This window comes from Mus musculus, chromosome 1 (genome assembly GCF_000001635.26).
Source record: "Mus musculus strain C57BL/6J chromosome 1, GRCm38.p6 C57BL/6J".
Taxonomy (NCBI): domain Eukaryota; kingdom Metazoa; phylum Chordata; class Mammalia; order Rodentia; family Muridae; genus Mus; species Mus musculus.
This window is the reverse complement of record NC_000067.6, coordinates 25,265,611-25,291,672: the sequence shown is the minus strand read 5'-3', so window position 1 is coordinate 25,291,672 and position 26,062 is coordinate 25,265,611. Positions and strand designations below refer to the sequence as shown.

The 26,062-nt window shown below is 38.7% G+C and overlaps 2 protein-coding genes and 1 non-coding gene across 6 annotated transcripts in view; all 3 read left to right on the top strand.

Moving 5' to 3' along the window:
* Adgrb3 (adhesion G protein-coupled receptor B3) overlaps positions 1-26,062 on the top strand; it is a 767,297-nt gene that overhangs the window by 543,100 nt on the left and 198,135 nt on the right. The window lies entirely within an intron of this gene.
* Gm22260 lies at positions 12,122-12,228 on the top strand. Its single transcript, XR_003949169.1, has one exon. It is a non-coding gene; the product is annotated as a U6 spliceosomal RNA (small nuclear RNA).
* On the top strand, positions 13,719-15,269 carry Gm20172 (predicted gene, 20172). Its single transcript, NM_001204913.1, has one exon. It carries the CDS (start codon positions 14,727-14,729, stop codon positions 15,099-15,101), a length of 375 nt encoding a protein of 124 aa, NP_001191842.1. The 5' UTR covers positions 13,719-14,726; the 3' UTR covers positions 15,102-15,269.

The following is a 26,062-nucleotide window of genomic DNA, read 5'->3' as shown; positions in this document are numbered from 1 at the left end:
AGATTGAACTAGTAACTCGTCTTCCTTCCTTCCTTCCTTCCTTCCTTCCTTCCTTCCTTCCTTCCTTCCTTCCTTCCTTCCTTCCTGTCTGTCTGTCTTTCTTTCTTATCTCTGAGAGTAATATGTATGGAGTATGATAACATCAAAGATGCTGAATTTCATCAAATTCAGAACAACCTTAAATTACCAAAGGCTTAAATTCTCTTTGAAGATTTTTGGTGTGTGGTGGCACATACCTTTAATTGCAGCACTCAGGAAGCAGAGGCAGTTGGATCTCGGTGAGCTCCAGGCCAACCTGGTCTACAGAGTGAGTTCCAGGACATCCAAGGCTATGTAGAAAGATCCAGTCTCAGAAAATAAAATATAAAATTCTCTTGCAAGTTTTTCAAAACTTTTATACATTGGAGATATTTTTAAAGGTTGATTTTTGCTTTATTTTATATTATCAAATAAGCATTGTGTTATAGACTTAAAATGCTTTCAAGAAAATTATTTTGATAATATATATTTAATGGTATTAGTATATTTTAATTTTATTAAGTATTGTGATTTCATGCCCATTGAATACTTTTACACTTCAGTAATTGTGACTATTTAAATCTATCTAAATCTTTCAGTCTAATAAACAGTATTTATGTGTATAAACATGTCTTCATGCCAAGATTTCTTGGGTTTGATTGCCAAAGCAGACTTATTGAAATGAATGTATAGAATCCATTTTTGATACTTCTTTACGTTTACATTCTTTTCTATAGTTTGTCTAATAGAGCATCCCTGAAAATACCATCTTCTGCCCCAGTTTTCAGATCAGAACCATTTATCCCTTTCCAATGGCAAAAATCAGGACCTGAATTATAAAACTGAAAAGAGGGCTTAGTGGTTAAGAGGTTTTGACACTTGTCTTAGTCAGGGTTTCTATTGCTGCACAAACATCATGACCAAGAAGCAAGTTGGGGAGGAAAGGGTTTATTCGGCTTACATTTTCATACTGCTGTTGATCACCAAGGATGCAGGACTGGAACTCAAGCAGGTCAGGAAGCAGGAGCTGATGCAGAGGCCATGGAGGGATGTTCTTTACTGGCTTGCTTCCCTTGGCTTTCTCAGCCTGCTCTCTTATAGAACCAAGATTACCAGCCCAGAGATGGTTCCACCCACAAGGGGCCTTTCCCCCTTGATCACTAATTGAGAAAATGCCTTACAGTTGGATCTCATGGAGGCATTTCCTCAACTGAAGCTCCTTTCTCTGTGATAACTCCAGCTGTGTTGACACAAAACTAGTTAGTACAGACACTCTTGCAGAGGACCCTAGTTTAGTTCACAGCACTGCATTCACATTCGCAGACCCACACACAGAAACATATGTGATTTTATATATATATATATATATATATATATATATATATATATGTATGTATATACGTATATATTAAATATGTGTGTTGTATAATATATATATACATTATATATTACATATTGTACTACATTATACTATATAATATATATGCATCATACTGTATATATTATATCTGTATACATTATACATATATACACATTATATTCTCATCAAGTATATATATTTCATATATACAAATATAATGTGTATATATACACAATATTAAAAACAATATAAATAAGTCTTTTCCAAAGGACCTGAAGTGCTGAGAGGCACAATTCCTGCAGTAATCCTCTCTCTAATCTTCCAGCTCTATCCTCCCCACTCATTCAGTCCTGCAGCTCACATTGTCACCAAACTGACTCACCTCAAGGGTATCTCTACTGCCCCTTCTCTACTCAAACTTCTCAGCAAACTGCAGAGCCCTCACCCTAACAATCACACACTAAGTTGTCCAGGGTAGCTCTTCCCAGAATTTCCACATGTCTCCTACATCCCAGCCTGTCCAGGGAATCTGGCCTTTATGCTTCACAGGCGCTGAGGCTTCTAAAGGACCTGAGATTCTTCCTCCTTGCAGACTATCAGGTTGGCCTGCTCTTCTGCTGACACTGAAACTGCACTGAATCGGAGGCCGGATCAAAGGGAGGGACTAGTATCACTTACTGCAGACAGAAGAGCTACAGTGCCAACATAATTTTAGCCAGCTCTTTACACTGTACTCTTTCTTCATCTGTAGATAATTTTCCCTTATTCTCATCAAGAATATTGTCCCCACTTTATTAGAAGCAACCTGAGCAAGATACCCCTCTACTTCCTACATCCATAAGAGCCTATTACAAAAACTAATTGGTACCTGGCGTGTGTTTAACAACTGACTCTCCAAGGAAAGGGCCCTAATTTGTAGCATTACTAAATTTTCCTAATGGAAATAACCATACTATATGGCTAATTTGAAACTATAAGCCTCAGGCTACAGAATAAAACAATATCAGAAAGATGTGCCCAATTGACTCAAAACCCTGTTGAATTTACTCCAACATATCATGTGCTGAAATGCTAAATAAACTTCGGTAGTTCTGTAGTTTTTAAAACCACTTCCTTGCAAAACTTCAAAAGACTCTGAGCTGTTTCCTATTATTGTCTTATGAATATGACCCTCTACCTACATACTATTGTTCCATTCCAACTAAACACCTTACAGGACTATTTAGCTTCCTCTTACATTTTGGAAGAATCCTATTGTTGATGTTTTTATGTGTTACTCTTAAGTATATTCTTTTCATCTCACCATAGTTTGGTTAAATTGGAGATTACTTAGTGTGTTTTGAAATGCCATTCTATAAAAGTCTCTTGACTTGATTTCAAATTGAAAGAGTTTCATTGGAACAGAAAAGCTACAAGTACTTAGTGCCTTTTGCCCTCCATTACACATGCTGATTTGGAATTATTGTGGTACTTTCTTCTTCTGTTATAAGTGCTTCAATTTATAAGTAGTAAAGACTCTGGATTTAAAAAGTAGAGTGGTTAAAACGCAGAGGGCTTTGGGTCATTGGGAAACCTCAGTTCTTTCAAACTCCAACCTGAGAAGGATTCCAATAACTTTTAATTGCTGAGTGATATAGACCCAAGATTTAGGTTACAAAGATCTTTAACAAAATACACATAAAACATTGAAAGCTGTGCGATGCAGAGACGATTGATTCCAAATGTTTATTATTCTGTAATTAAGAACAACATGTTGAAAGTAAAAATATAACCATATTTTAATCTTCTATATTAAATTACATTTGATTTGTTTAAAGATTCTAAGATGTGTCTGTGTATGTGTGTGTGTGTGTGTGTGTGTGTGTGTGTGTGTATGTGTGTGTGAGTGTGAGTGAGTGTTAGAGTGTGTATTTCAGAGTTTTCTGAAACAGTACATATTTGGAAATATGTGAATGAAAATAAACTTTATAGGAATAAGCAAACTCATTTTTAAGAAAGAAAACCTCCTCAAAAGATATCCTTATGCCTTATAAATCTAACAATGAAAAATTGTGACATTAATCTTCGTTGCATTATATAATGCATTATGTGAAAATTTAAATGTTGCAATAGTTTTATAGTGATTGAAGTAAAAATACATTGTCAAAAAATTATGCATAACAGCTCTAAAATCTATTTTGATGTGTAGACAACAGAGAGGAAGAAGCCTTTTCAGTGTTCATAACTTCATTATGAGTGGAGCCTTCTGTCCTTTATATTGGTCTCTCCAGCAAAGAAATAGATTGATCAAGTTTGTGGTCCCACCATCTCTAGATGCGGCATGTCATGGCTGAAGTCAGTGGTTCTCTGATGGCTCATCCATTACAGAGAAATAGGTCCTAGGTCCCCATCTGCTGACATTGAGGATCATTTCCCTCCCTTAGTGCATACTGCTGTGGAAACCTGCAAACTGCTGTGACAGTTTGCCTATTCTCATATAACTTCATATAAAATGGAAGTGTATTGTTCTACCACCCAAATAAAAACAAAACAAAAACACAAAAAATAATCATCCCCTTTATAGTCACCACCACTAAAACCACCAACTCTTTGAGGGAAAAAAAAAAAAAAGGAACAGAATAAGAAAAATTTAAAGTAAAATACTGAGAGAATACATTTCTAGTTTGTTTCTGTGTATTATTTGTACATGGGATTTTCTGTTCAATAAAAGCGCCATCAAACATTTGTAAAATGCACAAGTAATATTGTTCATATTTTTATTGAAGTTGCAAATTCCTATAAGTCTGCTGAGTGACGAAAGACTTGATTTATTTGACTTTTAAAGGATTTTAGCTTACTTGGTTTTTTTATAAGTAGAGAGACACACATGGATCTTTGTTAAAAGATAAAAGATGTTTTCCTATGAACTTAGATTAAAAACTCACACCAAGTGGGAAAATATTGAAAGTGAAAATGTTTTCATAATTATCCGTATTACCTGAAATACATAGTTTTAATGGGAATATTTGCTGACTAGAAAAGAGTTTTAGCGTTATTTTAAAATTGCTTAAGAATTTTTGATACATATGCAGCTATAGTCAAGAGCTCCGGGGTACTGGTTAGTTCATAATGTTGTTCCACCTATAGGGTTGCAGATCCCTTTAGCTCCTTGGGTACTTTCTCTAGTTCCTCCATTGAGGGCCCTGTGATCCATCCAATAGCTGACTGTGAGCATCCACTTCTGTGTTTGCTAGGCCCCGGCCTAGTCTCACAAGATACAGCTACATCTGGGTCCTTTCAATAAAATCTTGCTAGTGTATGCAATGGTGTCAGCGATTGGAAGCTGATTATGGGGTGGATCCCTGGATATCACTGGAAAGAGAGGCCCATTGGACACACAAACTTTATATGTCCCAGTACAGGGGAACTCCAGGGCCAAAAAATGGGAATGGGTGGGTAGGGAAGTGTGGGGGGAGGGTATGGGGGACTTTGGGGAGAGCATTGGAAATGTAACTGAGGAAAATACATAATAAAAAATATTTTTAAAAAAGCTATCAAAATGGAAAAAAAGAATTTATTTTTAAATATCTGGTCTAAATTATTTTATTCTAAATATGTAAAGAATTTTTTAAAAAACTTGCAGAGAGAACTGTGCATTATATACACATAGGATAAGACTTGCCAAAGGGTTTCTGTACTTCTTTTTTTTTTTTTTTTCCATTTTTTATTAGGTATTTAGCTCATTTACATTTCCAATGCTATACCAAAAGTCCCCCATATCCACCCACCCCCACTCCCTTGCCCACCCACTCCCCCTTTTTGGCCCTGGTGTTCCCCTGTACTGGGGCATATAAAGTTTGCAAGTCCAATGGGCCTCTCTTTCCAGTGATGGCCGACTAGGTCATCTTTTGATATATATGCAGCTAGAGTCAAGAGCTCCGGGGTACTGGTTAGTTCATAATGTTGTTCCACCTATAGGGTTGCAGATCCCTTTAGCTCCTTGGCTACTTTCTCTAGCTCCTCCATTGGGAGCCCTATGATCCATCCATTAGCTGACTGTGAGCATCCACTTCTGTGTTTGCTAGGCCCCGGCATAGTCTCACAAGAGACAGCTACATCTGGGTCCTTTCAATAAAATCTTGCTAGTGTATGCAATGGTGTCAGCGTTTGGATGCTGATTATGGGGTGGATCCCTGGCTATGGCAGTCTCTACATGGTCCATCCTTTCATCTCAGCTCCAAACTTTGTCTCTGTAACTCCTTCCATGGGTGTTTTGTTCCCAAATCTAAGGAGGGGCATAGTGTCCACACTTCAGTCTTCATTCTTCTTGAGTTTCATGTGTTTAGCAAATTATATCTTATATCTTGGGTATCCTAGGTTTGGGGCTAATATCCACTTATCAGTGAATACATATTGTGTGAGTTTCTTTGTGAATGTGTTACCTCACTCAGGATGATGCCCTCCAGGTCCATCCATTTGGCTAGGAATTTCATAAATTCATTCTTTTTAATAGCTGAGTAGTACTCCATTGTGTAGATGAGATTCCACCTCACACCAGTCAGAATGGCTAAGATCAAAAATTCAGGTGACAGCAGATGCTGGCGTGGATGTGGAGAAAGAGGAACACTCCTCCATTGTTGGTGGGAGTGCAGGCTTGTACAACCACTCTGGAAATCAGTCTGGCGGTTCCTCAGAAAACTGGACATAGTACTACCGGAGGATCCAGCAATACCTCTCCTGGGCATATATCCAGAAGATGCCCCAACAGGTAAGAAGGACACATGCTCCACTATGTTCATAGCAGCCTTATTTATAATAGCCAGAAGCTGAAAAGAACCTAGATGCCCCTCAACAGAGGAATGGATACAGAAAATGTGGTTTCTGTACTTCTAAAAGAGATATATTCATTTATTTTCTTAATCGGGGTGTGTATGTACACGCACATGCACGCACGCATGCTTATCACTATGCTGGACTTGCAGGTGGTTTTGAGCCACAATATGTAGGCGCCCCTGGGAACTGAGCCATGGTCCTCTGCAAGAGCAGTGAGTTTTCTTAACTAGGAAGCCATCTCTTCAGCTTGATGATTCTTTTTTATTTTTGTTTTTAATTAAGCATTAGATAAGTTCTTTTTAGATTTTTCTAAGGTAGAACTAGTCTTCAAATTGCTTCTTTAAAAAAAAATAACTTGCACATGAAAAAACAAGAGAAATAAATACAGTTCCACTTGTTTTGAGAAAACCAACTTTATTGAAAATTCAGAATCTAATAGTTGTGTGTGAATAGCTTGCCTTGTCTAGCTCTATTACTTATGAAATATAGGTGACCTGGCTGCAACAGGGAGCGATGGAGCATGAAAACTCATCTTGAAGATTTACAGATGTTTATACATGAACATTTTAATTTAAAATGTTGGCTTTAGCTCTTCTTGCCAATTGGGGCTGCTTGGAGAACGTGTAAGCCCCACACATCCTACATCAAAAGAAAACGGCTGTGTTACTGCAACACCAGGGTAGACCAGATCCAGGGACATGTTCACACAGAGAAGAACCTAGTACATCCCTCCAAGCATGAACACAATTAAAAAAAAAAACTGTTGCTTTTTATTTTTATCTTCTACCATTCACACTACATGTCCTCTGAATAGTGAAATGCTTTTTGAACTCTTAAAAGACCACATTCAACTTTATCACTTCTCTTACAAGGAACGAGGTTGATCTTCAGGTTGCTGTATTTAAGTCTCGATTCCTGTAATTGAAGGAAATAAAAATGTGTATGCACCTTATCTTTCAAAGGCAGGCCTCTCTTATCATTGGGTTTTAAATTGTGAAGAATACAAGATGACTTCTGTACCTGCGGAGAAGCAATTAGCATATTGTGAATTCCCAAATGGTAAATGATGGCCTAGTGCAATAAATAATCTGATCCCAAATACATTTTGAATATGTGATTACAATGTATTGTCTGTGAGTTACCTCTATGCTTTAGTTAGGAACATCCAGTCCGCATGGCCAAAGGGCTCAAAACGATCCAATGTCTAAAAGAAAAGTAATTATAAATCTTGATTTAAAAACACATAGAAACAATTTGCAAAACACAAGAAAATCAAGAACAAGGAAGACTAAAGCCTGGATACTTCATTCCTCCTTAGAATAGGGAACAAAATACCCACGGAAGGAGTTATAGAGACAAAGTTTGGAGCTGAGATGGAAGGAAGGACCATCCAGAGACTGCCCCACCCGGGAGTCCATCCCATAATCAGCCACCAAATGCAGACACTATTGTATATGCCAGCAAGATTTTGCTGAAAGGACCCTGATATAGCTGTCTTGTGTGAGGCTATGCCAGTGCCTGGCAAATACAGAAGTGGATGCAACACAGGGCCCCCAATGGAGAAGCTAGAGAAAGTATCCAAGGAGCTAAAGGGGTCTGCAACCCTATAGGTGGAACAACAATATGAACTAATCAGTACCCCCAGAGCTCTTGTCTCTAGCTGCATATGTAGCAGAAGATGGCTTAATCAGCCATCATTGGGAAGAGAGACCTCTAGGTCTTGCAAACTTTATATGCCCCAGTACAGGGGAACGCCAGGGCCAAGAAGTGGGAGTGGGTGGGTAGGGGAGCAGGGCAGGGGCAGGGTATAGGGAACTTTCGGGATAGCATTTGAAATGTGAATAAAATATCTAATAAAGAACTCTTTGTTAAAAAAAACATAGGTAAATAAAGTAATAATTAATAAATTAAAATTTAAAAGCAATAATAATAATAATAATAATAATAATAATAATAACACACTGGGCATTGGAGTGATATGAACAGGGGGAACAGATAACCAGTCCCTAGGTGAAGAGTTCTGCTGACAGAACATCAGAGGGGTAAAAGAAACTAACTGTGTATCCTCCAGAGGAAGTGCAGGTCACTGTTGAAATGTTACCAAATAAAAGACCTAAGCCAATCCTGGGTCACCTTGCAACACTTTACTAACAAAACAGAATGTAAAATTGTATCCTTCTCATTGACCACAACTTCACTAAAGGATGCCTTTCAGGCTTTTAGAGGAACCACTGTGAATTTCAGTCTTCTGAAAAAGCTGCATCTCTTTCAATGTGGGCATGCAAAATACTTGTATAAAATTAAGGTCTATCAACTGCTTGGATTTTTTTTCATTTTTTATTAGGTATTTAGCTCATTTACATTTCCAATGCTATACCAAAAGTCCCCCATACCCACCCACCCCCACTCCCTTACCCACCCACTCCCCCTTTTTGGCCATAGCGTTCCCCTGTACTGGGGCATATAAAGTTTGCGTGTCCAATGGGCCTCTCTTTCCAGTGATGGCCGACTAGGCCATCTTTTGATACATATGCAGCTAGAGTCAAGAGCTCCGGGGTACTGGTTAGTTCATAATGTTGTTCCACCTATAGGGTTGCAGATCCCTTTAGCTCCTTGGGTATTTTCTCTAGCTCCTCCATTGGGAGCCCTGTGATCCATCCATTAGCTGACTGTGAGCATCCACTTCTGTGTTTGCTAGGCCCCGGCATAGTCTCACAAGAGACAGCTACATCTGGGTCCTTTCGATAAAATCTTGCTAGTGTATGCAATGGTGTCAGCGTTTGGATGCTGATTATGGGGTGGATTCCTGGATATGGCAGTCTCTACATGGTCCATCCTTTCATCTCAGCTCCAAACTTTGCTAAACACATGAAACTCAAGAAGAATGAAGACTGAAGTGTGGACACTATGCCCCTCCTTAGAATTGGGAACAAAACACCCATGGAAGGAGTTACAGAAACTGCTTGGATTTTTAATCCCCTGTACACAGCGGAATTGGTTCTTCAGTATTTAGATTAAGCTATGGGACAATAAGTAGGATGCTAAATGTTATAACTAAAATGTAATTACTTCTTATCAGTTAGATACCCTTTGTGGTTTCTAAAAATTAGGAACCTCAAATCAATTAATATTGTATGTATGTTTATGGGAAGGGTATGGATGAGGGAGCGGGGCTGCGGGAGAATATAATCAGTTTTCCTTGGAAAATCTGCTAAATGGGTCTTTAAAAAAAAAAAGGAAATTATGTGTTTGGTTGACTGGCTTTAGTGCACGAAGCAGGGATAACATAAGCCTTTAATCCTTGCACTTGTGAGGCAGAGGTTGGTGGATCTCTGCGAGTTCCAAGACAGCCAGAGCTACACAGAGAAGCCTTCTCTTGAATAAATAAATAAATAAATAAATAAACAATCAAACAAACAAACAAACAAAGGATTTGGACACAAAAAGTAATGTTTTTAATTAAAATGTTTACCCATAGTATGGAAAGGGAAAATAAAGACTGGTGGGTGAGAATTTTGCCAGACAGGAGATATCATTGAAGAACCCGTATGTTTGCATGAAGTGTTTACAGGTGTGCTAAAATTATAATGAGTCATCTGCATAATGATCATACCTGACAAGTTTAGTAGCCAATAAGCCTGCATTAGATTGGGTATTTATGAAACGATGGTTTCATTGAAAATGAAATTATGTGACTCATGATATTCAAATCCAGACAGTGAGTGTACCTTCCATGATAATGTCATTTGGCACTATTCGTGCTGTGGCTTCTCAGCCTCTTTGAAGAGATTGCCCGGGAAATGTGTTCCCTGGAGTCCAGCCAACTGGAAAGCAGAATGAGAGTCGGTTAGTTCTGTCCCAGCACACTTTGGAGAAGCGTGCTCTCCATGTAAGCATTCACCATGCAGGGTCTTTCAAGAGCCGACCTGTCTACGATGCTTCCAGGCTTCTGACAGCGAAGGCTCTTGAAGGCAGGAAGCAGCTAGTGATGCCATGGGAGGTAGACAACAACTTATGACCCATTGTTTGTGCATACGTTGGTCCTGACAGTCCCTATGATGATGGAGGAGCTGCAGGCTCGCAAGACCTTCTATTTTGTGCTTATTCATAAGCTAAGTTATCATGTAAGTTGTCCAAGCAAGACTCTGATTGTTTAAGGAATAATATAGAGATGTGACTTTTTAAAGGAGACTTTCTTGAACTTCTTACTTAGTTGTTATATTGTTTTTAGGTAAAATAAAGTCTGGAACCAAGAAAAAAATTGTTCTAAGTAAACTAAATAGTTGTGTGTATATTTTAGCTTTACTTTAGGCAGAGAGAAAAAGGAGTAGTCTTTTATGAGGTAAATTTTCCTCTGGAGTTATCCAAGAACCCTGCTGAAGTATTTTTACTGTATCTTTTTCCTAGAGTTCATGGTCTAGATTCTATCCTGTGAATTTCTACTATAGACTCATGTTTTTGTTCCACCAGCACATGCAAGGCCTTAAGAACAAAGACAAAGGGCCATGAAACTAACTTTCAAAAAAAAATGACCTTAAAAATATTTTTTTAGTTATTTAAATTATGGCTGATGAATTTGCTAAGAATATGCGTGCACATGTTGTAGAAGCCGTTTGTTTTCATTCATCACTGGGCTCCACAAATAAATTAAGTGTGATTATAGATGCCACTTTATATGAAGGAAATTTAAGATTTACAACCTATGTGTATGAATATAAAATAAAATATATATATATCACGAACCCATTGGTACTTTATATTAAGATAAAATTTAAACTTAATTAAAAAGAAGTGTTCCTGCCCATGTTCTTCCTCCACAGATGCACTCCGTGACATTATATTCTTTGAGTTTCTTTTAGAACACTGTGTGCACTTCCAGCAGGCTTTGAAATGGAAGAAAAAGTACAGTTTCACAATTTGGAGATACTGCATGAATGTTAGAATGCACTGAGTTCATTAGGAACCTCTTCTCTGTGGTAGAATCAGAATAGGAAGAGGAGGATCATCAGGATAGGTTGTGGTGCAGAGGGGTGGCTGCTTTGGGACTCTTCACCTAAACATTATTACTAGTTCACCAGTGATGTCGTGCACACGGCCACTGCTCGTGTGGAGGTCCCTACCATTGTCTGTCCTTAGTTGTGCTTCATTAATGGCTTTGCATCAGTAACGACAGAGTTCAGGATTCACTACCGACACAGGTAAAGGAGATAAATTTATATCTGTTGTTAGCGCTTTATAGGTGTTCAGGGGAGTATTAATGCAAGTATAATCAGAGTCTGCATACATTAATACTACACTCATTCCTGAGGAGAATTCTGTCTGACAAAAATAAATAAATAAGTAAACAAATAAATAAACAGTGCGACCTAGCTCAGTATGACTGTCCTTAGGGATTGTCTCGGGGTTATAAACAGGAATCTATTATAATTTAGGTCAATTTCTTCTACAATGAGTCAGCAGTTGACCTTAGACTGTTCATCAATAAAATTCGACTGCCTTTAGTTTGGAAAATACATACAGTGTGTTAAATTTAATTTACTAATTATAATGTCACTTTGTTGAAGGATAGAAAAATCTTTGTAGGCTCTAATCATAGAGTGTCATATTGATATGGTGCTGTTGGATTAACAAAATGCTTTTACATACTTAATTACATCCAATCCTTAAACTGACCTATTAACAAGTATTCCTACCTATTAGAAGTAAGATAGCAGGCTCCTACTATTACGCACTAACTTAAGACTGTACAGCACTGTTGGATCTTAAGGTGAAGTCCATAGCTTACCCCTCTTGCATCACTGTCCTTTTCATACCGCCTTGTGGCTTCTATTTAAGTTCAATCACAATGATTCAAACTTTAAATAATGTAAGTTTTTTTTTCACACATAAAGAAATTTATTTCCAGGTGGATGGCTAAGAAGTTGTAGCCTTGTCCTCGCTTCGGCAGCACGTATACTAAAATTGGAACGATACAGAGAAGATTAGCTTGGCCCCTGCACAAGGATGACACGCAAATTCATGACACATTCCATATTTTTTTCAGGGACACTGAAATTAATAGAGGAGAAAGTGGGGAAAAGCCTAGAAGATGTAGGCACGGGGGGTGGGGGTGGGGTGGGATTCATAAACAGAACAGCGATGGCCTGTGCTGTAAGATCAAGAATCGACAAATGGGACCTCATAAAATTGCAAAGCTTCTGTAAGGCAAAAGACACTCTCAATAAGAAAGAAAGGCCACCAACAGATTGGGAAAGAATGTTTACCAATCCTAAATCTGATAGGGGACTAATATCCAATATATACAAAGAGCTCAAGAAGCTGAACTCCAGAAATTCAAACAACCCCATTAAAATTGGGGTATAGAGCTAAACAAAGAATTCTCAACTGAAGAATATCGAATGGCTGAGAAGCACCTGAAAAAATGCTCAACATCCTTAATCATCAGGGAAATGCAAATCAAAACAACCCTGAGATTCCACCTCACACCAGTCAAAATGACTAAGATAAAAAATTCAGGTGACAGCAGATGCTGTGAGGATGTGGAGAAAGAGGAACACTCCTCCATTGTTGGTGGGATTGCAAGCTTGTACAACCAATCTGGAAATCAGTCTGGCGGTTCCTCAGAAAATTGGACACAGTACTACCTGAAGATCCAGCAATACCTTTCCTGGGCATATACCCAGAAAATATTCCAACTGGTAATAAGGACACATGCTCCACTATGTTCATAACAGCCCTATTTGTAATAGCCAGAAGCTGGAAAGAACCCAGATGTCCCTCAACAGAGGAATGGATACAGAAAATGCGGTACATTTACACAATGGAATACTACTCAGCTATTAAAATCAATGGATTTATGAAATTCTTAGGCAAATGGATGTATCTGGAGGATATCATCCTGAGTGAGGTAACCCAATCACAAAAGAAGTCACTTGATATGCATTCACTGATAAGTGGATATTAGCCCAGAAACCTAGAATACCCAAGATACAACTTCCAAAACACAAGAAAATCAAGAAGAAGGAAGACTAAAGCCTGGATACTTCATTCCTCCCTAGAATAGGGAATAAAATACCCATGGAATGAGTTGCACAGACAAAGTTTGGAGCTAAGACAAATGGATGGACCATCCAGAGACTGCCCCACCCAGGGATCCATCCCATAATCAGCCACCAAACACAGACAGGACCGTGATATAGCTGCCTCTTGTGAGTCTATGCCGGTGCCTGGCAAACACAGAAGTGGATGTTCACAGTCAGCTATTGGATGGAACACAGGGCCCCCAGTGGAGGAGTAAAGAAAGTACCCAAGAAGTTGAAGGGGTCTGCAACCCTATAGGTGGAACAACAATATGAACAAATCAGTACCCCCAGAGCTCATGTCTCTAGCTCTATATGTAGCAGAAGATGGCCTAGTCAACCATCATTGGGAAAAGAGGCCACTTTGTCTTGTTAATATGCCCCAGTACAGGGGAACACCAGGGCCAAGAACTGGGAGTGAGTGGGTAGGGGAGCAGGGCGGGGGAGGGTATAAGGGACTTTTGGGATAGCATTTGAAATGTAAATGAAGAAAATATCTAATAAAAAAATTTTAAATGAAGTTGTAGCCTTTATCTAAAGTCACACAAATAATGAAAATTATAGATCAAATGGGTTTTTCCCCTGACAAACATTAATACAGTCATCTTGAATTGGCTTTTAATAACTTTTGATGTAGTAAAATAAGAAAGGAACTCTAATGTGTTGCTATTATATGATTCATAGTAACAGTGATATGATTATGCAGTATGGCTACATCACAGATGCTTCAGCATGTTTTTTAAATAATTACTTCCTGCTTTGATTACCTTATTGTGAAATAGAGACCTGATGAGGAAACCTGGGGTATTTGAAGCACACTACACTGGAACTTACTGGACAGTATACTACATGCCAGTTAGCTTGCTGTGTGCTGTAGCTGTGATTTTGTGCTGGCTATGACAGAGATTCAAATTAAGTAGAGATGGTGAGGGAACATAAATAACAAACCAGCAAACAAACAAACAAACAGTGACGAAACCCTTTCCAAACACTGAATGCTATGATTGCATTGAACAGTACTAATTAGTTTGAAAACAAGGACATAAGCCCTTATGGGTAGCTTTAAGATACTGCTTCTGTATCTAAAGAATGAGGAAAAACTATATTAACGAGCATATAGGAAAAACAAGAATTATTAGCCATAATCTTTACCCTCAGAAATTTTAGCCTATGAATTTTCTCCCTCTAATCTTATAAACCATTAACACGACCAAAAGTTTAAATCTTGGAGGTTTGTTTTTCTTACTGCCAAGTAGGTAAAAGTAGGCTATTGATTTCTTTGGGTGTATTTACAAATCTCTTGTGCGATCTTGATTCTATCTTCTTTATTTCACTTTCAGTGCTAGGGATTGAAACACAGCCCTGCCAATTCTAAGCAAGCATACCACCACCGAGCTGCATCGCTTGCTTATCTTTAAGCAGGCAGAAACGTACTGGTACACTCAGAGTTTTTCGCCATGGATCTTTATCATGAGATTTCCCTCGGCAACATTTTCTTTCAGTGTTACTTAGTGCTAGGGAGAAGATTATTATTATCTAGGCTATTATTTCCCCAAAACATAAACATAGGGGACATAAAATTGATTGCTACCCATCAACATTGCTTTTTGATATCAAGGATAAACTTGATTTCCCTTTGCTTTTCAGACAAGGCATGGACTTGCTCTCTAAAACCCCCCTTGAGGACTCGTTCATATTTTCAGCATAGCCCATGCCTGTGGTCTGTATTCAATCTTTTACATTCTATCATCCAGCCAATTGTACTCACCATATTTAGCAAGGTCTTTTTCAGACTCTGTATTCTTTCCATTTTCTGTCAGCTCCCTTCCTGACTGTAGAGATTAGGCAGGTGTGATGAGAAAGGATGGGATAGCTAGACAGTGGGTGTCTTAGAGCAAGAAAAAAGAGAAAGAAAGGGAGAAAGAGAGAGAGAGAGAGAGAGAGAGAGAGAGAGAGAGAGAGACAGAGAGAGACAGAGAGACAGAAAGAAAGAAAGAAAGAAAGAAAGAAAGAAAGAAAGAAAGAAAGAAAGAAAGAAAGAAAGAAAGAAAGAGAAAATCAACTGAGAAAACACATCACACATTAAGAGGACATTATTGCGTTCTTTCAGGACTTGAAGCATGAGAACCCAGACTGATAGAGTGAGAAAACAGGACCAAAACAACAGGAAGCAGCTCCTACTCCATTGCTGCTTGGCCCTGGGTGTTTGTGTCCCATTTTCCAGTTGTATCCATTCAAATACACATCTTTACAAGGTTTTCTTCTTCCCATTTTTCTCCCCAGCTCTCTTCACACTAACAAGCTCCAGCTCACATTTACCCTCTTGATTCTGTCCTAATTCTTGGGGATGGTATATACTCGTGAAGCCAAAGAAATGTGGATTCATCTTCATGTTTTAAACGTTTGTTTTCTTTTTTAAAATATTTTTTATTACATATTTTCCTCAATTACATTTCCAATGCTATCCCAAAAGTCCCCCATACCCTCCCCCCCACTTCCCTACCCACCCATTCCCATTTTTTTTTTTTTTTGGCCCTGGCGTTCCCCTGTACTGGGGCATATACAGTTTGCGTGTCCAATGGGCCTCTCTTTCCAGTGATGGCCGACTAGGTCATCTTTTGATGCATATGCAGCTAGAGTCAAGAGCTCCGGGGTACTGGTTAGTTCATAATGTTGTTGCACCTACAGGGTTGCAGATCTCTTTAGCTCCTTGGACACTTTCTCTAGCTCCTCCATTGGGGGCCCTGTGATCCATCCATTAGCTGACTGTGAGCATCCACTTATGTGTTTGCCAGGCCCCGGCATAGTCTCACAAGAGACAGGTATATCTGGGTCCTTTCAACAAAATCTTGCTAGTGTATGCAATGGTGTCAGCGTTTGGAAGCTGATTATGGGGTGGATCCCTGGATATGGCAGTCTCTAGATGGTCCATCCTTTCATCTCAGCTCCAAACTTTGTCTCTGTAACTCCTTCCATGGGTATTTTGTTCCCAATTCTAAGGAGGGACATAGTGTCCACACTTCAGTCTTCATTCTTCTTGAGTTTCATGTGTTTAGCAAATTGTATCTTATATCTTGGGTATCCTAGGTTTTGGGCTAATATCCACTTATCAGTGAGTACATATTGTGTGAGTTCCTTTGTGAATGTGTTACCTCACTCAGGATGATGCCCTCCAGGTCCATCCATTTGGCTAGGAATTTCATAAATTCATTCTTTTTAATAGCTGAGTAGTACTCCATTGTGTAAATGTACCACATTTTCTGTATCCATTCCTCTGTTGAGGGGCATCTGGGTTCTTTCCAGCTTCTGGCTATTATAAATAAGGCTGCTATGAACATAGTGGAGCATGTGTCCTTCTTACCGGTTGGGGCATCTTCTGGATATATGCCCAGAAGAGGTATTGCAGGATCTTCCGGTAGTACTATGTCCAATTTTCTGAGGAACCACCAGACTGATTTCCAGAGTGGTTGTACAAGCCTGCACTCCCACCAACAATGGAGGAGTGTTCCTCTTTCTCCACATCCTCGCCAGCATTTGCTGTCACCTGAATTTTTGATTTTAGCCATTCTGACTGGTGTGAGGTAGAATCTCAGGGTTGTTTTGATTTGCATTTCCCCGATGATTAAGGATGTTGAACATTTTTTCAGGTGCTTCTCTGCCATTCGGTCTTCTTCAGGTGAGAATTCTTAAATAACCCCATTAAAAATGGTTTTTTTTTCTTTTTAATTAGGTGTATATACAGAGAGGTGAAGGTGGACTGTGAGCATGACACTCTGGTACTCACACGGTCGAGAAGTGAGTGGCAGATCTCTTGGAGCTATAGTTTTAGAAAGTTCTGAGCCACCCCATGGTTCACAGGGAACTGAACTTAGGTCCTCTCTAAGTGTAAGTCAGTGGTTCTCAACCTGTAGGTTGTGGCTATCACAGGTGACACATACCAGATATCCTGCATATCAGATATTTACATTATAATTCATAGCAAAATTATAGTTATGAAGTAGCAATGAAATAACTTTACGGTTGTGTGTCACCACAACATGAAATGTATTTAAGAGTCACATCATCAGGAAGGTGGAACATCACTGTTCTAATCCTATGGTGAAACTGAGAAAGACTCTTACCCAAGGAGCATAGGATATAGCATTGCCGAACATGGTGTGACTGGGTTATGCTTACCTGTTCTTTGTAAGAAAGTGATGACCTCTCTACTCCCCACGGGGTCTTTAAATATTGCCATGGTGATGCTGTGTAAGTTATATGGTTGCCTCAGAGCCGAAGAACACCTATTGCTAGATATTCTGACTGGAGGATTTTTAGGTTTTCTGAAACTCTTATTTTCTTAATGTTTTTCTAGTTCTTTCCTCATGAAGGCCATAGTTTGTCTGCTTTAGAAGAAGTAGTACATACTTCACATTCCGTTCTTGTTACTACTTTAAGGGTCTTGATTGATCAAGAACGAACCTGGAAGCGAGCCACATTGGCTTCTAGATGTGGTCCCACCAGTTTTATTCCATATGTGATGATAATCAAATCAGCTAACCTCTTCACTTCATTAAAGGGATTGTAGTGCTCAGAAGATCTGAGACCAACTGGAAGGTGGTTGGCATGTGTGGTCCTCCTCAAGGGCTAGCAACTCTCATGTGAGTGAGTCGAGCTAAGCATAACAGCATTACAAAGTTAGGATGCTTTAATGTGCTGCTACATATAAGGTTCCTGATACATATCACATACTCACAAAGCAGCTGCTAATGTTTTACACTTATGTGCTGGACCCATGACTAGGAGGGATGTGTGTTTGTACAACATTGGAACCAGCAGAAACATGGACCATACTACTTATAAACAGCAATGAAGGAGAAAAAGTACCCCCATGTCCCAGGGACTGGGGGATAACCCTCCCTACCTCTTACATGATCATGGTAGAATACATTACTCTTGAAACATTTCTGTATTCTACTTTTCACTGCAAGAAGTACTTCAAAACTATAAAATCACATGTGCTGCTTTCTCCCCCACACTTGAAGACACTATATTTTCACTGTATGAAACAATTTAACTGAATTCGTTTTACAATTAGTTTCACACTCTTCTCCCCACACTTTCTTATTGAGTCCTCTGTGGGAGATTATTGGTTTTACACTTTGGAGAAATTAATACACAGAGGTTTTATGTGTACAAGGCGAGGACAAACGGGATCTTAATACTATTCATCGGCTCTGCCTCTTCATCTCTCATCTATACCATCTTTCTAAACATTACTTTAAATTTAACTCTGTCATCATTATCATCCTCTTCATCATCCTCCTCCTCCTCCTCCTCCTCAGCGGTGGCTGCTTCTGCTTCTTCTTCTTCTTCTTCTTCTTCTTCTTCTTCTTCTTCTTCTTCTTCTTCTTCTTCTTCTTCTTCTTCTTCTTCCTCTTCCTCTTCCTCTTCCTCTTCCTCCACTTCTTCCTCTTCCTCTTCCTCCTCCTCCACTTCTTCCTCTTCCTCCTCCTCCACTTCTTCCTCTTCCTCTTCCTCTCCTTCTCCTTCTCCTTCTTCCTCTTCCTCTTCCTCCCCCCCCCCAAGTATAAATATCATAGCAAGGTCTTATTTATCATTTGAAGTATGTTTCCAGAAACAAGTACTGACTTAGAATAAATGCTAAATATTCTGATAAAAGCTAGGGATTACCTAGAGAATATCACGCTACTTCTGGATAGAAGTTTCCATCTCTCTTCTGATGTTTGTGATGTAATGTACAGGTACACAAAGCCACACACCTTTTGCATAAGAATATCACATCCCTATTTCATGTAGACGAGTCCTAAGAAGTGTTCCACATAGTAATGTATCCATTGTATCCATCTTCATAAATATCAAACAGGTCAGTCTTCCTTTGTGATTCCATTCTGAGGGTCAGGGTTGAGACTCCAGTGGATGGCTTTTAGGGAAACACGATTCACTCTGAATCATTTATGTAGTGGGAGAATTGATCCCTCTGGCTCATGTGTTTTGTTTTTATTTAATGAGTCAATTCTCTGGTTTATCAAAGGGTGATTTATCACCTAATGCGATGAGTAGTAGAAAGGACTTGGGGTCAGACAGATCCGTTGAATCATTACTTGCAGACAGGTTATCTCACCTCTCAAAGCTCCAATATTTCATCTGCAACATCAAGATAATACTACTCTTCTGAGTGTTATGAGAACCAGAAATCATTATACTTAGCACTCTATCAACCACATCTGGCTGTGTTGTGTGGGTGTCTAATAGTGCCTATTACATTGTTAATATTAACATTATATATCCTTTGAGTGCAAGATAGACAATATGTGATAAAAATTGCTGCTAGGATTTTCCAGTCTAAAGTGAAATTTGGCTGATCAATTTAATACTCTCAGCTTTTATATTTAGTAGTGTTATTCAGCAAGCTACTTCAGCTAGTTTGCTGGCTATTTTCTTTTTTACAAATTTATCTCTTTTACATATGGTAAGTGCTGATAATGTTACATATTGTATTACACTGGGAAATGAACTGATTTTGACCTACATTTTTTAAAGTTCCTGAAGATCCCTGTTTAAGGGGTTGCTTTTTAAGGTTGTAGGATTTCTCCCTTGCAAGCTTACATGAGAAACTCTGATGAGATATTGACTCATTCTAGTACTTAAGAATACAAAAATATATATTTACAGTCATGCATGTCCTAATTCATGGTAGAGGCATAACACAGTACATCAAATGGACCATGAACTCTGCACTGACATTTACCATTCACCTGTTCTAAACATGTGATTCCTGGATCCCTCGGACACCTGGACCATGTTCAACACCTGAAACACAGGGAATTAAAAGCCACATGTTCTTTAAAACATTTAAATTAACATGACTATCAAGTGCAGGTGTTTCACAGATGTGGGGATGGTGTCAGTAAAGACAACAAAACTAAACACTAAAGGACCAGATGAAATAAAACCATTTATTAGACAGAGCCATTCCCAGAATCCTTTGAGAAATTTTTCATTCTCATTGCTTTTCCTATCTGTACTTAGCCATTCAACCTGTCTTCCCTCAACTTCGACTTCTGTCTTTTAGTTCCTTAACTTCCAAGGCTTCTCTGGGGATTCGCCTATTTGTGCCCTTGATTCATTTGCATTTATAAGAACAATTTTAAGTTCATCAAAACAGAATAATTACTTTTGTAGCCTTTAGTAGCCTTCTCCACTTGACTATAAAAAGGATTTTGTTGGGTTTTTTGTTTATAATCATATCTCATAATCTAAATCTGGAAGACACAGACACCCAAGATTGGTAGGTTCAGTAAGCCATTAACTGTTCAGGATGCTGCTTGTATGTGTCTTCTGAAGACCTAAGTAAACATCTGAGAATGCGGAATCAAGTCATTATAACAAGACAGCGGCAACTCCACTGTGCAGGAAGAAACTCAGCACGTTTAATGGGAAGAAAGCAATAGGAAAGCCCATGGGAAAGTTGTAAGAGACAACTCTTGAGTAATTAACTGAGGATAAATCCTGTCCTGCTATCGTGTTGTAAAAAAGAAGTTGTGGGTTATGTCTAAATCCTCTAAGAATCTGTGGACTGAATGACTGAGTGAGTGATCAAAAAAACAGATGTCCAAATGAGATCTAAATGTGTTTGTGTATGTGTGTGTGTGTGATTTGTTACACTCTACATTCCTGTGTAGTCTAATCACCCCATTTATCAAAACCCAAATAAATCTGACCATTTAACATGAATCAAATGTTCATGCTCGAGGCATGGGCTCATTTGAGCATGTGATGAGAACCACAGAGTAGGTGAGTAAATGGAGGTCCGTCCCTAGATCCTGCCAGAGCAGGTGAGGATGCTGTTGGGAATGGGGTGTAGATGTGACAAGAGAAGGGGCTCTTTGAAAGAACTGAGCATGGCAGTCTGTTCCTCTAGACTCTGAAAACCAGCTCCTTCTTGTTTCTTTGTATTGCCCAGCTGGTGATTGTTAGCATTTTTACTATGTTACTATTTGGAAAGAAGTGGTTTCTTAGTAGACCAGCTGCCTTCTGAGTATGCTATTGCTCAGATTATCTACATAGGCCCCAGTGTGAATCAAGATGCCTGACCTTATACAGTTAAAGTGCCATTGTCTGGTTCCCATATTCTTGAAATGGAGTTGATAATACTTTTTATAACATTGCTTTGAGAATTTAACAAGACAACCCATTTACTGCCTTTTGAGTTCCTGGTATAGATCAAGAAACATGAGTTTCCGCCACTATATCCAGGAATAAGATAACACTTTCCTGGCACTGCATCTTAAAGTGATTATTTCTACAGGATTCTAAAAGCCTAGTTTGGGTCAGCCTCTTTGTAGAACACTTCATCCTCATATTAGAAGGTCACACAAAATAGGCTTCTACTAGAGGATGAGAACATTCTCAGAAACGAGAGCATGTTGCTTTGGATAAATGTGAGACTGTGGAAAGATCCTGAGCCAATGAAGCTTGAGCTGTTGCTCAGCGATCTACTTTATTGATGAGTTGTTGGAGATTATTTGAACTCTTCGTGGACATTGCTTAAAATAGGAGTTATCATAATTCTTATCATCATCTTACAAGGCTCTTAAAAAGTTGTAAGTGATTAGGTGTGTAAGTTTCCCAGGAACCCATGCACACATACTAAAACACAAGGTAATGGAGGAAGAGAAAAAGCAACTTCCAGTTTGGTCATTTTCTTTCTGAAATAGAAGTGAATTGTTTCTCTGTTAAGGTAGCTAGAACTTGATGTTGCTTTTCTAGCTTATGAACATTTACATTTAACCAGAGATAGGTTTAATTTTAAAAAGTCAGAAAAGCATATTGAGTCTTGTATCTTCTCATGTGAAATATTGATTTCTGCAATGTTCTTTAAAACTTAAATGCAGAAACTAACTAGTTAGAGCAGAGCCTTCCTTTTAGGAGTGCAGCTATTTTGGTCGTGGTAACTTGAAGAAATTCTCTAGATACCCTATGCTTGACATTAGTTTGGCAAGCGTATAGCACAGATGTGGTAGAGGGAACATTAAGGCTAATTTTATAACATCAATCTGTTGTCATCGGTATACAAATGAAATTAAATCCACATTGACAGATGAAATTAGGAAAGAGAAACGTGTGAATTAGGAAGAAGCAAGGTCTGTGACTATAAACCCTGGTGACACCTAGGACAGGATGTTGTCAGCGGTAGCCTGAACCACAACAGGAACTTCGCTATGTACCATTTTGACTCCACTAAATAGTCTGACAGAAAGCATAATGCTTCTGTTGAAACCAGAACCTAAACATCTATAGAAATACAAGTGGTCCCTGTGACCTTCTGGAAGCTGTGACATCTTGTACAAGCCCTCCTTTTTACTTCGTTTCCTATGTGACCATCAGAGGTAACAAGTTCATAAGCCAGAGCTCTGGAAAAACTGCAGGTGCCAACTCCTGGATCCCCCAAGGGAAATATTAAAAGCATGGAGAGACAGAAAGAAGGATGGCAGAAAAGCCTTTCAAAGCCAAGGCCATGACTCCTTATATTTGCAGTTTCAGGTGGTCATTGTCTGTTGATTTGTTATAGAAATAAGGGAAAGCAGATTTATTAAGAATGTTTGTCTTCCTGATATAGCTGTCTCTTGTGAGGCTGTGCCGGTGCCTGGCAAACACAGAAGTGGATTCTCACAGTCACCTATTGGATGGAACACAGGGCCCCCAATGGAGGAGCTAGAGAAAGTACCCAAGGAGCTGAAGGGGTCTGCAACCCTATAGGTGGAACAACAATATGAACTACTGCATATGTAGCAGAAGATGGTCTAGTTGGCCATCAATGGGAGGAGAGGTCCCTTGGTCTTGCAAACTTTATATGCCCCAGTACAGGGGAAGGCCAGGGCCAAGAAGTGGGAGTGGGGAGGGAGGGTATGGGGGACTCTTGGGATAGCATTTGAAATGTAAATGAAGAAAATACCTAATTAAAAAAAATCCAAAAAAAAAAAGTGTTTGTCTTCACAGCTCTAACAGAAGAACCTTTGCCCATTCTCTTTCCTTGTGCAGCCACGCCTCATCAAACACCCTTCACTTTCTCTAGATTTTCCGATGTCTCGAGACCTGGATTATTTCCCTCTTAACAAATAGCTCAGTGGCAACACCGCCCAATCAGCATGCCTCCCTCACCTGGAGTACCCTTCTTGTTACTGCTGCTGCAGCTCTCTTTTTCTGGAAACCTCAATTGCAAAGTCTTCACACAGTTGCTAGTATGTGCTGCTCCTTCAGTCGGCTACCCTTATTTTCTTCCTGGTTTATTTCTTTCCTTTTTGTTTTTACAGGTTGTCTACATGTCTTATTTATTTAAAACTGTCTCTATTTCCTTATTCTTTCTTTGGAAAAGATTTTTACTCCCCCACACCTACTTCTTACTTACACACACTTATACACACACAGCCTTCCATATATCATTCTGATTGTCTTCTATTTTTAATCCTGTTTAGTGGCCCACATAGTTTTACTGAGTATAGAACTAACTGTATAGACCCTGAGTATAGAACTAACTGTTGGAACCTGGTGGGCTTGCCAGTGAGAATATAACTAGAAACTGTGCCTTCTTCCTCTTTCTCGGAATCTGGTGATTACCAATAGAACGTTATGTTCTGGGGCTCAGGAGGTCCTTTTCCTATCCACAGCTAACTGTTAGGAGAACCCAGCTTTTATGTATCCCGTGCCAGTATGCACAGCTGCTATGAGCTATGGTTGCTATGGCTCTCTATTCCACCATCTCATGACAACACAAGCTCATGGATCAAAAGCCCTGTTATTTAAAATTGTACAAATACTGTATCCAAAAGTATGCCATTATTGTCACTAATCAAACATTCTATTGGAGAAAACACTGAGTCATCTTTTACAGTTCTTTTTTAAAATTGCATTAAAACTGTGCCCTCAGTAGTACACTATAGGTTCTTCCTAAGTTCGTTGCCAGTGTGATTTTTTTTTTCACTTAGCCATGAGTATTCTAAACCACTCAAACTTGAACTTAGTCTAGATAATATATTGTTTCTGCTAAATATCAATCTACTAATAAAGCCTTAGTTTAGTTAAAAATATTGAAACAGTGATAGGCAAATTGTCTCATGAAATTAATATTGTAGGGCTCTATTTTTTATGTTAACAGTAATTCTGAGATTGAAACAAGTATCTAGTTGATAAGTTATTTACGATCCCTATAAAATATTTCTCTAGCCTCCATCTTTTTCTACACTGAAATGAATTTGACGTTTTTAATCAAGGCAACTAATAAGTTGCATTACCTAATTTACCCTAAATTCTACAACAATCTAATCTGTTTCCAGCTCCATTTTTAAAGGAAATGCATAATAGACTTTTCCTACCCTTGTCTCAAAAGTATCTGCCAATTTATACCTGAAGGGAGGGATAACAGACATCTACACAGGTAGAACAGAATATATTCTTCTGTATACATTAAGTAAACAAGCATAGTAAGACATAGAAGGACTTAAATATTATTTGGAACTAGGTTTCCAACTGGTATATGAAAGTTGAGTGAGTAGGAAGCTGAAATGTTTTAAACATCATACACACACACACACACACACACACACACACACACATACACACATACACACACACACACATATATATATATATATATATATATATATATATATATATATATATATATCAGTTATTGAAATAAGAAAAGCCAGATAATGTAACATGGGGCATTTTACTGAGAGTTACCAGAAATAAATACCTACTGACTTGGACATCACTGGTTGAAAAGAGTGATAAATTCCATGGAAGCCCAAAGAGTTGACAGAGGGCCATCTCTGGCAGAACATGCAGGAGGTAATCAAATGCTTTCACAGGACATTAGAGTTGCACAACCTTCAAAAGTAATAGCCGAGTAATAAATTAGTCTTCCCAGCTGCTAGTGCATAATCATAACAGCAAATATTACATGAAAAGGAACACCATAGCACATGGTTTTGTAGCTGTTCCGTGTAGTGATCATAGTCACTGAAGGATACAGTACTGAGGTCCGAGAAGAGCACATTGTAGCAATAATAATCAAAGAAAAGAGGCTATCAATTTAAGAGGGGATACTGGAAGAAGGGAAAGGAGAGGGAATATAATTCTATTTCAATTAAAAGAATATTTTAAAAATATAGATGTTTAGTGGGTGTGGGGTAAGAAGCCCTTGTGAAGTTACTGCCAGGGGCTAGGCAAAGATTTTGAAAGTTCCAGTCTTCGGAAGTGTGAGCCTGCTGCTCACCTGATCATCATTGTCTTGGTTCTGTCACCACCAGCATCAAATTCTTGGCAGCTGCATCTTGTTATCAGCAAGATGGATTCTTTAGAACAGTGCTTCTCAACCATCCTAATGTTGTGACCCTTTCATACAACTCCTCGTTTTGTGTTAACCCCCAAACATAAAATTATTTTTGTTCCTACTTTATAAGGGCTATCTTTCATTGTTATGAATAGTAATGTAAATATTTTTGAAGATATGGGTTTGACAGAGTGGTTGTGACCCACCAGTTGAGAAATGCTGCTGTAGAGACTCCTGTCTATAGGAGGAGAAAATAACTATTTTTATCTCCTCCTCTTCCTCCTCCTTCTCTTCTTTTTTCTCTTCTTCCTCCCCCTCTTCTTTCTTCTATTCCTTAATTAAAATGTCAGCCATCCCCCCTTTCTTTACCCATTTCCAGTTAAACTAACATTGCACACATATCTGGAATGATTGAAGTCATGCCAACCTCTCTCAAAATTGCTTAGTATTGTACAT

Excerpts from the sequence above, each read along its gene's own strand:
- Gm20172 (NM_001204913.1), top strand. The coding sequence starts at position 14,727 with ATGGATCTTTATCATGAGATTTCCCTCGGCAACATTTTCTTTCAGTGT.